This window comes from Choloepus didactylus, chromosome 11 (assembly GCF_015220235.1).
Source record: "Choloepus didactylus isolate mChoDid1 chromosome 11, mChoDid1.pri, whole genome shotgun sequence".
In the NCBI taxonomy this organism is placed as follows: Eukaryota; Metazoa; Chordata; class Mammalia; order Pilosa; family Megalonychidae; genus Choloepus; species Choloepus didactylus.
The window spans coordinates 77,459,369-77,471,443 of NC_051317.1; the positions used below are offsets into that span (position 1 = coordinate 77,459,369).

General features: G+C 36.4%; 1 protein-coding gene across 1 annotated transcript in view; it reads left to right on the forward strand.

Moving 5' to 3' along the window:
* ITGA1 (integrin subunit alpha 1) overlaps positions 1-12,075 on the forward strand; it is a 166,686-nt gene that overhangs the window by 69,064 nt on the left and 85,547 nt on the right. The window contains exons 4-7 of the mRNA XM_037798951.1: positions 982-1,070; positions 1,182-1,293; positions 1,908-2,035; positions 4,364-4,483. Of these exons, the coding sequence (XP_037654879.1) occupies positions 982-1,070; positions 1,182-1,293; positions 1,908-2,035; positions 4,364-4,483 (449 nt within the window). The remainder of the gene's footprint in view (positions 1-981; positions 1,071-1,181; positions 1,294-1,907; positions 2,036-4,363; positions 4,484-12,075) is intronic.

Here is a 12,075-nt window from a genome sequence, read left to right on the forward strand (position 1 = left end):
AATAGAGAAGTTTCTCCTGTAGTCTCTAGTAGTCCCAAGGATGCTGATCCTGGGTCAGCCATAATATAAAAGACTCTTATCCAGACTATTCAAGACCAGTCTAGATATTAGCCCAGCTCCAGGTAGTTTCAGATTAGCAAGTGAAACTGACAATTCAGGAATCTCCGTTTCCATTCCCCGCTTTAAATCTACGTGTAGTCTTAAAGTAAGAACAATTTCTGGGGATGAACAGCCAGACGTCTTTCTTGAACTTGGGTCGTGCCACTTCCAAATTTTTCAGCACTCTTCTGAGCAGGGCTTGGAAGCTTTTGCTCTGTTTTTTTTTTTTTGGTTTTTTTTGTTTTTTTTTTTAAATGGAACTTCTTCCACTTAAGTTTTGTCAGGTTGGCATGCTTTAAGGACCCAGCATTCCTATTTGGAATGTCAAGTATATTGCCTTCATTACATTTATTTTATCCAAACTTCTTGGCTACTGCTTTAATCTTGATCCAGTTGTCTTTTTAACTCTCAGGATGTCCCTATGATGTTGGAAGTAACGGTCAAAAACTCTGTATTTAAATTTTCTTTTCTCGTCTTCTACCCCCATTTTCTCTTTTCTTGTCAGAAATTATGTTTCACCTTTGGTCATTTATAACAAAGTATGTAAGATTTTATCATAGTAAATTGTGAGATGGAATTTTTTTTTAATTAGCAAAAACGTGTGAAAAGCAATCCCACATTCTCATTGCTTTGCTGGTTCTACATTCTTTTACAGTTCAGCAAAACTATTTGAGACAGTGATTCAGACAAAGTTTCTGGGACATAAGCCAGCATTTAGTCTTAGTGTGTTCATTATATTCCTTAATAATACTTTGAAGGACATTTAGTTGAACCAAAGGAAGAATGTGCTGTGATATGAGCAAAGCAAATAGAATGTTTCAACAAGAAGATACTTAATTTCATTTTATTTTCCACCCTCATAAATTTTGGTTCTATTTTTAGTTAATACATCCATTCCCAATGTCACAGAAGTAAAAGAGAACATGACGTTTGGATCGACTTTAGTCACCAACCCAAACGGAGGATTTCTGGTAAGGGAGGAAAGAGTAATGATATTTAACTACAGCACTTATGCTGTCATTCTAAGGTTTGTTATGTCAATTTTAATCCTATGTATTTTTTGTTTTTTACTTTTTTAAAAGGCATGTGGACCCTTATATGCCTATAGATGTGGACATTTGCATTATACAACTGGAATCTGTTCTGATGTCAGCCCCACATTTCAAGTCGTGAACTCTATTGCCCCTGTACAAGGTACAGATTTCATGCAATTTTCTTGCATGTTTGAAAAGAGGTAAGCAGTGATTGAGACAAATGTATACACAGAAGCATACCAAAAGCATGATGTATTTTCGCAGCTACCAGCATTACCAATTTAGGTAAATGTTCGCTTTGCCAATATATAACCACACTTCTGTGCTATTTTGGGAACTAATACTAGAGTAAATAACCTTTAAAGAGTCATGTCTAAACATCACAGCTAAAAGCTGTCACATTGCTTTTAGGAGGGTGAGTCTCTTTGAGGAAAAGAACCTTATTAAAACACACACACACACACACACAGAACTAGAACTGTTACATAAAACACATGTTGATAAAATTTCCAAAAAAACAACTCTTCTGCAATATTAGTGAAATTTAAGTAGAGGTGGGTTTTACATGCTGTGAACTCCAAACAAATTGTTATTGAATGCAATCACCTTTAGTTTTTCTAAAGCTATTATTTTTTCTGCTAATAAAAGCAAGGTGTCCTTTTTGTAGATCATCAATTCATCTTTTAAAATGAGCTTCTTTCAGCTATGAAAACACTTCATATACATCTAAAAAGATAGATTCCAAAGTTGCACAAGTGTTTCCTTTCATTGCAGAATGCAGCACTCAACTGGACATAGTCATAGTGCTTGATGGCTCCAACAGTATTTACCCCTGGGAAAGTGTTACAGCTTTTTTGAATGACCTTATTAAAAGAATGGATATTGGTCCTAAACAGACACAGGTATGTGATTCTGCATTTTGAGTCCTGTTGTTTTTAATTGATTAATTAATTAATTGAGTGTCTTGTTTTCAATAAAACAAAGTGCCCTGAAAATGAATTTAGTCCAGAAAGCTAAAATTTAGTCCAGAAAGCTAAAATCAGTGTGATGTTTATATTTCATATTCCTGTTCTTATTTCTGATGAAAGTGTTGTTTTCTAAACAGAAAATATTATGAAAGCTACCATTTTCAATGCTGTTGGAAAATATTCCCTATAGATCTCTGTGAACTCATAATTTAATTCTTTATTATAAAATAAGCATAGCCACCTTTGATAATATCAGAGCAGGGTTTCAGAATCTGCGGAAATTAATCTGATAGCCCAAAGAACCCATCATTTACATTATAATTTCCTTTCTCATATTATATAAATAAATTAGTAAATGACCATAGGATTTTGCTTAAAGTCTGTTTTCCCTTATTTTTAATTTCTTTCCTTAAGTAAAAAGCAAATGCTCCAAGGTTTAGCTGCAGAGCAGAATAATTTTTTGGTTTTGGTTTTGGTTCCCCACCCCCTGCCCCCAAGTATCTGTTTATAATCACATCCTCTTTATTGTATCTAAACGAAGTAGAACATCTCACACACATGGCTTTTCCACTTTAGACATCAAGTTTATGTTTAATTTGATGTTTATTAAACCTCTATGGCCATATGGTTTAAAATATAGAGAAGACAATGGATAACAGACAAAATGTCAAAGTGAGGTCAGTGCCTTGAGGGCAGGAATTAGCAGTAGAATCAGTGTTTAATGTTGTTGAATGGTTTGGGGACTGGAAGAGACTATAGGAGATTTTAGGACTACGCAATCCATATTATTTTGCCTTCTGAGTGCTCTACTATTAGAGAAATTTCAGAGGCACTGAAAAAGAGATCTGAGAGCATCAATGGTTATAATGGCCTTGTTAAAATTGGGTTATATACAAAAATTATATATATTATACTTTTTATATAATTATATATGTATATATTTTTCCTAAAAGTCTGAATTATGGTGGTTGAAGATAGTGTAAATTAGAAATCTAACCTAAAAATTAAATATCATATTGCTGTGCTCCGAGACTGAATAGGTCTTTTTAGAGAGCTAGGTGAGGGACAGGTTGTGTATTTCCTACTGGACAATAAAGAACTTTCAAAAATCAGTGTAAGGTTATTAAAAATAAATGAGCTTTTACACATTACAAAATGTTAATTCTCCTGTATGCAAGTTTCTCATCTGCAGTTGATCTTCCCAAGTGATTTACTAGACGTCCAGAGGAGATGTTTTATCCCCTTTTGCTTCATTGTGTAAGGATTCTTGCATCGCAAAAGACCATCCTAGATTTTTGATGTGCTGTTTCTCTGGCATGTGTCTTTTTTGTCCCTTCTGAAGACCTCTCATCCTTCCACTTTTCTTCTCTTCCTCTATCCTTCTCACCATGGTCCATAAAATTGACCAAGAGCCATAAAATTAAAGGTGGAAGGGACTGTAGAGGTCACTTAACCCCTAACCTCAGTTTGGAGTGGTCACAGAGGCAAAGTTATTTATTCAAGGTCACCTTGCTTGTTGATAAGCAGATTAGAACTCACAGCGCTCCACTTGCAGTTCTTTCCTTTTTGACAGCTCTGTTTGGGGGAAAGTTTCACAATTGGTCCCATATGACATTTCTGAAGAGTAGGTCTCTAGTCATTTCTATATCCTTATTCTCTATCCTTGTCCTCCCTAGGTCAGCCTTTCAGCCCAAACCATACCAGGTCTCCTGGTCTCCACCACCTGCACTGATGTATCTGAATTCAGATTGCTTTATCACACTCCTTCCTTGCATCAGTTTTTCCCGTAATGTGTGAGATTTTTCCCTTCTACCTGTTTTGGCCATCCTATTTAACCTTCTTATCCAATCTTTCCATTCCCAAGCCAATAAGATTCCTAGGATGTTTTTACACTTCTATATTTTACAGTCATCTGGATATTTGATATTACTTTTAAATTCATGCACATCTCTATTTTACTTTTAAAAATTAATTTATTTTTAGATATTTGTGGAAAATAGCACAGCTGTGACATGGCTGCAGTTGCTCCACAACTTCAGGAAGAAAATCTACAAGGCTATTTACAAGGCTATTTTAGAATAGTAATATACAGCTTCAGTGGGAATCTGTGCCAGGGACTCAGTTTTGTAAAGAAATAGATAACAATCAATTGCTTATTCTGCTGCAATTTTGATGTGGTTTTTTTTTGCTGTTAGAAATATAATTAATTTCTCGTTTCTGTAGTTAGAGTCTAAAAGGGTTGCTATTCTGCTTGCCCACCAGAGGAATTCCAGCCTGCCAGGGTTGGCTTCATGGAGTTGCATGTATTTCTTGGAGGGAACAATAACTCTATTCAAAGGAATGAGGACCTGTTCTCAGCATTCAGATGCTACCAGTGAATGGGTGAGGGAAATGACCTTACCCTGAATCAAGAGTAGCATCACATTTACTCAGTTCAAAGACTCCCATTCCACAGAAAGGACCAGTTCTAAATGCAACACTGTGCACAGTTCATTTGTCGTACCCTCTGACTTCACCCAAAGGAACCTGCTTCCTAAAAAGAGGGGAGCTGATTATATTTCTGAATTTGAGTGTCATATATTGCTTGTATCCTTCATTTTGGGGCTTAACTATACTCATTCATTCATTTATTCAGATGTATTTACTGTTTACTGTGTACCAGACACTATGCTAGAGGCTTAAAACAAGAGCAGAAAATAAGACACAGTCCCTGCCCCAGTGATGCTTTTGTCAAATGCAGTGATCCTCCAAGTACTACCCATGGAATCCATGCTTTGGAACTCCTAAACATTGCAATGTACCCCAGACTTTCAGCTTCAGTATCCTTGAGGGAGGAGGAAAGAGCTTGCATTTTAAGTAACCATCCCACATGCTTCTTAAACAGGTTCAAATTTGAGAAACACTGGACTAATGCATTATGATTATATTGGGGTGTGGGTATGTCTGTGTGTGTGACTTGCTCTAGATTATGGGCACCTCAAGAGTGAAGTTTTTTAATACCATCTTTTTGTCCTCAGTGCCAACCCAGTGCTTCTCTGTGACACAGCAAGACTGCAACAAAAACTTGTTGAGTAAATGTGCATATAATAGTGAATGCATATTTTTTTCTGATGGGTGGACATTTAATGAGACTTTTCTGGAACTGGCATTTTAATATACTTAAAGTCTTTTCTATTTGGGCTTAAGTTATATCAATGACTAGTGACATGAGTAATTTCCTAGAAGAAAGAGATTGAAAAGGGCATACTTACTAAATTATTGCTTTTATTAAACTGTATTCAAAAGGGTTTCAATTATAATATGTTTAAAATCTCTTTAAAGTTTAACCTTCCTTCAGTGACTTAGAAAAGAAATTCAGTCATAGAAAATTTGCAAAGATGCTTCCTCCCCAAAGAAATATATACTGAAAAACATGCCATCTCTCATGTGGTTTTATAGTAGTGCTTTCCAAAAACATAGACAAATTTTTGTTTTATCAATCATTTTTTTCTCATTGGTTAGCAACATAATTTAAGTAATTTAATTTTTTTAAATTAAGGCTTCCAATTTTGTCCTAGGATTGGTAGAATTAGCTTCTAGAATTTTTCTTCCCCTTTATTATTTAAATAAATAAATAAATATCTAATCCCTATATATGAAAATAAATTGAGAAAGCTCTTCTACGCAGAAGAACTTGCAGTGATAGAAAGCTGATTGCTGCATAGAAGATGCATAGACCTCTCACCCACACCAAGGGTATAAAATCATTAAGAGTGGAGTTGATAGGAATTATGAAGAGAATTTCTCTAGGGAAGAGTCTAGTGAGAAAGATTTCAATGGGACAACACAACCCACAGTTGACTAATGTCTGACTCCTGCTTGAATAATCTAAAGGGCAAAATGCCAGCTGTCTAGCTGCTGACAGGCAAGTCAAAGGAGAGGTAGCTGCACTGGGATTGACCTGTATTCCCAGAGTTGTCAGAACAAAGAATATGTGTATTTCCCATGGATCAACATGGGTCACTCAAATCCAAGAGCCAGCATGGGATCTTACTAGGTCCTGTCCATAGAATCTCCTGGAAGTGAGTGGAGGTCTCAGCAGAGAAAACAAAAAGATATCTCTGATTTCTAGGGACTACAGTAGTGAAATGCGTTCATCTAGGTCAAGGATTCGGTGAGATGTCTCAGCAATGGGAGATCTTCAAAGGACCCACAAGAAAGTTATAAACACCTGTTAGGAGCTGATATCAAGTATTCCATCTTAGGATAGAATCAGTCAAGTAAGAATTTCTCTACGTCTTATTAATCTTCCCTACCACCGTCCCTGAAGAGGTCAGAAATTATAGCTAGCAATCTAAGGGACACAAGTAGGAAATAAATAAATAAAAAGCCACCCATGCTCCTTTCTCAACTACAGACTTCTCACCTATTATAAACCCTTAGTAGGGGGAGAAGAGAAGATTTAACTGTAAATTAACTTTGATTAGTTTTGTTGGTTTTATTTTAATTTAGTTTGAACCATATGAAATTGTTGCTATGTGATGATCATTTTTTGACCAATGAATACTGCAATTCATATAGTTCAAACTGAATTAAAATATATTGACTTTATTAAGGGGATGTTTTAAAACTAAGAATTATCAGAAAACCATAAGACCTTCATGATATCATCCAGGGACAAGGGAAGAACTTCACCCTAAATAAAATTTAAAAGGATAGAGCACGGACCACTGAAAAATGTTACATTATGTATATACCTCCTGAGTTCTTGTTGGCTGTATTGATGCAGTTTACAGACTTGGTGCAATATGTAAAGTATGAATATGATGCTCTATTCCTGCTGATCATAGATTTCTTATCTGGTAATTTCAGCAATGAAAAGCATCCTCAAAGATATGAAACATTCCTGGCAGTAATTGTTACCTACAAAAAAATAAAATGAAAGAAGGAAGAGAGGGGGAAGGAGGGAGGGAGGGAGGGAGGAAAGAAGGTAGGAAGTAAGTAAGGAACTAATGAAAGAAGGAAGGAAAATAAGCAAAAACTTGCATTAACATTTCCATATGACAATTAGTTCTCAAAATTCTAAATAGTTACTCAAAATTTCTTCCGTGTTTCTGTGTGGCACCATTTAGACTTTTGCAAACATAGTCAAGAAATTTTTTTAAACCAATATTTTTTTACCAGAGTAAAAGCTATAAAATTGCCTTTAAAAAAAAAAAAGCTGTAAAAACAAACCTGAAGCACTCTGAGCTTGCCATAAAAGATATGATGGTATAAACATTATGGAGGTCTTATTGATCCTCAATACCTAAACATAACGTTGCTCTTAATAATAAATGAGAATGATATAAATATGCCAAATAAGAGTGCATTACCCTAAATAAAGCCAGTAAATTGTGAGGCTTGATATAAAAGTGAAATATGCTAATGGAACAATGTCTAGATTGTTCACATCAAGCATGACATTAAACCAGGGAACATGAAAGAGAGAAATTAATTAATTTTTAGGAATATTATTTATCTTTCTTTTACTGCACATTTTATGGTTACTTTCCCTAGAAGCCTTAAAAATATGGGACCTGATTCATGGTTTTTAAGTCCTAAACAAAGCCTGACTGGGCCGTGAGCCATCTCCTTGTCAAGCAGACTATAGTCTCTGAATACGGGGTTGTGAATGAGGTGAATCTTCTCACTAGCTAGCCCCTGGGTCTCCATTCTCCTCCACCTCCAACCATTATTCACCTGAGTTATCATTCCAATGTCAAATTCACATCACGGCATTTTGCTGGATAAAGGTCTCATGTTGTTGCCTGCTGAATAATATTCAAGCTCTTCAGTATGACTGTAAGGCATTTGACCACCTGGTGCCAGTCATTCCCCAGCATCCCGCTTTCCTTCATGCCCACCCCACTTCTTGCTTTCAGCTACTCCTTGTCATTGGACTTCTCTGCATGCATTCATGCTTTGCTCATTTTATTCCTTCTGCTGAATGCCCTTCTTCATGCCAGGCCCCATGTGCTTGGTGAATGTCTGAGACTCAGTTCAAATTTCCCTTTCTCTGTGATTTTCTATGACCATTCCACTCACCCTTCCCAAGAAAAATTCCTTCCCCTCCCATGTTCCTGTTGTATGGTACTCATTCCTCAGTTCTTGTTCTTCTCACTGGGTAGCATCACTGTTTATTTCGTGGGTCTTGTCTCTCCTGGGAGACAGTGAATTCCATGTGAAAATATTGTCTCATGTCAGCTCAGAGTTTATGTGTTGCCTAGCACATAGGAGGCAAGTAATTTATGCATATGTGGAATTTTCCGTTCCTGTTGTGTTAATAAGCATTATTACAGTGACTTCCGTTACTTACCCCTTTTCGTGAAGTCATATTGATCCACGGAGCTGGGAGGCACTTGCTTTTGGGCGACTCCCCTGGACACACCTTGACCTTGTGTTTCAGATTCTTCTTTGCAGGTGTTCACTAATCTAGCAACATTCACTCCTAACTCTGATTTTTCCTGCAGCCTTTTCCCTTCTCCACAAATGCAGTGAGTTCACTTTGTTTTACCATGACATATTCTTGCATTTTTGAGCCTGGATCACTTTCATTTCAATCTCTTCCGTCAGGTGAGAGGTCAGCTAAGGGCAGACTTTCCCAGGACCTAGATCTATTATCTGTCAACTTCATTTAGATTTATGAGGACTCATTTCCTTAGGAAATGATAATTTACCTGTGAAGCCATTTCTTTTTATATCCCTCTCCACAGTGATCAAACATTAAGCCTGGCCTCTGCTAACATGGCTTCAGAATGGTTTGTGCCGTCAGTTAACTTGGTTTGCAGCCTGTCTTACCACCACAGGTACACTCTGACTTAATCACGTTAGAAGCATGTTGTAGGGCAGGGTTTTAGCAGCATAGTTGGATAAAAAGAAATGTAAATTAGCCAGACACAAAGCCTGAAAGATTGTCATGTTTAGCAATTGTGCATCTTACAGAAACATAAGCCCTCATTGTTTTATCCCATCATTACTCTTCTAAAAAGAAAAAGCCACTGATTTGATAATGCTAGTTATTGAGGGAAAGTCCAGAAACTTAGCTCATGCTAAGCATTAAAACTTAGTCACTGATGTTTTATAATTCTGACTTAAAAATACAAGGAAATAATACAATTCTAAATGAGTAAATAATTTCAATTCTTTGTAACTCTTGGACTCAATATGCTTCAGAGATGTTTTAAACATTTCTCTTTTTATAATTCCATGGCCATTCCCAGCTTTTCTGTCCAGAGTTGTGACTTTCAGTTTCATGAGAAAATAATCTGAAAGTTCCTCCTTTCAGTGAGTTTTAACATTGTCACTCCTTTCATGTCACACTTACTCTTCTCCCCTTTTCTTCTCCACCCCCAAAAGAAATGATGCCTTTTAGGTAATTGATTCATTTTAGTTCAGCAGATATTTATGAAGTATCTGATTAACTATTATGCTAGGTGTCATGGGTAATGCAAAAATATCACTAAGACTTTGTCCTTGATCTCAAAAAACTTCCAACTTAGAAATGAGGTAAAATTATATATTTGGATAACTACAGTGCATGCTGGTGTATCATACATATAACAAGGGGAAATGAAGTGGGACATTAATCAATCTTTACAAGTAAGTAACCCTTACCATCATGGAGGAATGTTTCCCAAGCTATAAAATATGGTTTGAGGTGTTGTCTATATTCCTCATGCAAGAAAATTCCTCAAGAATAAAAATATCAGGTCCTCCAATTGATGATTCAAAATGTTTATTTTCATATTAAAGACTTTGAGAGCATTTTCAAAAGAATTTGCTTCTGATATAAGCAGTTGGGGGACAGTAATAGAAAAGTCTCACTCTCTTGCACCATTTCAAACTTGGTGCATGCTTTACTTATTGTAAATGCATGATAGGTGGGTGGGTGGATGGATGTATGGATGGATGGATGGATGGACAAATAGATTCAGAAACCCTACAGTCCTGCACTAAAGATACTTGTTTGTTTTTCTGATTCTTTTCCAAGATTACTTGACCATGGAACCCTTTTATAACATCACATCTAGTAACATAGAAAGAGAAATTAGTATTCCATGGAAAACAGTTAGGGGAATATTAGTTCCGGAGCATAGCTAAAATAAGATTTTAAGTCTTACATTTAAGTGAAAGGTACTGATGTGTTACAAACCTCTCTGTTCATGTAACAGAATCCATAGCCAACTGTGTACTGTTTTATGCTATATCTTGAATCAACTCCTAGGGTCTCTTTGACCTTAGAAAGTAATTAGATTTCTATATCTTTTGTTCTACTTAGCCAAAAAGTTCAAACCACACCCCCTCAGGAGACACCTATTTGCATAAATGTGTCCCTTCCAGTTGTCTCTGAAAAGGAACTGTTTCTTCTACTTGCGACAATTTTTCCACCTTTTATGAGACTCTGTTGTTATTACCTCTTTTTACTGATGTCATAAGCAACACCTTTTTCATTCTGGCTTAAAGAATGCCCACATCTAACCCAGTTGCTTCTCTCAGCTGCCTTCCCTGCTTAGCTTTCTCTATTCAGCAAGAAAGTCCTAGAAAATACTGTCTACCCCTTCCATCTCCATCGCTCATCAGCATTTCAGTGCAACTGGCTACTTAAAGCCAATAATGATGATTACCAGTTGTTTTCTCTGTTTCTTAATATTTCTAACAACTTTAATTCTTTTAATTATCATCCTTGACATATTTTCCAGGGTCAAGGGCACTTTACTTTCTCTGATGGTACTCCCATAACCCCTTGTTTCTTCCTTACCTGAGTATCTCATTTAAGAAGCTAGATCCTTTTTCCTTCATCAGGCCTTTCAACATGAGATAGTACAGATGCTTGTTACCCTCTTTCCTCCTGCCTCCTTACTCTTGGCTCAGTTTTTATCTTGTTGTTTAGCTTAACACTTATTTGATTCTGTTGCATATACATGTATATATATTATGCTTGTTCAAATCTGTTTCACCTGCCTTAAATTATGTGCAAGGCTGGGACAGAAACCATTTCTATTGAACTGGCTCTCACTAATCCTCAGGAAAGCAATATATAATAGGGAGTGGGTGAACTCTGTTGTTCTATAATTTTTATTTTTGTGATTTGACCATTTTCCTGAAATAAAAATTAATAATTGGTACCCTTTTCTGGGAAGACTCACAGCAGGTCTCAGTCTGTCCGGTTCCTAAGGAAATAAACACCCACTATCAGCAAGGGACCTACCCTGAATGTCATTTCCATAATATATGAGTTTCCATTGCCCACTCTTCTCATTTCCCTCTCTTCTTTGTATCTCTCTTTTTCTGCTTATCATCATTTCTCTGCTATCTAAGTTTTCCATTTGGTTATGTGAAATGTTACAGTCATCTACTAAGAATGTATGAGGGTCAACTGTGAACAAAGCAAAATAGTGGTAAGGGATAAGAGAATACTGAAAGCTATGACATAGTTCTTCTACCCTGCTGGCCCTTCTAGAACTTATAATGTAGCTGGGGAGATAAAGTATGCATGGAAAACTGTTGAGAGAATGACAGTACTCACAGGAACATGACAGGCAAGTTTGTTTCAGAGTTCACAGAAGGGGTAAAACAGCCTGGGCTGCATTGGTGACCAGAAGCAGAAAGTTCTGCAGATAAAGTGGAACTTGAAATGAATTTTAGAGAATGGGTACCTTAGCTGGAGGGATAGGGAAGGGCATTTGTTAGAGGTAGAGTTCATACTGGAGAGTATTGAAGATGAGGGCGAATAGAGAAGTTAGGACCAGGGCCTGTGATCAGGGAGATAAAACTGGATTTTAACCTATAGGCCTAGTATTGCAAGGAGCAACTTGAATTTTTGTCAATTTTTAAATTTTAATTAGGACAGAAATTTCTCTTTAAAAGTATATTTCAAAGTGAGAAAAGTTGGGATCCAAAGTGGGAATTTGGGAATAGGGAAGTGATATAATGGAAGCAGAATTTCTGGACAG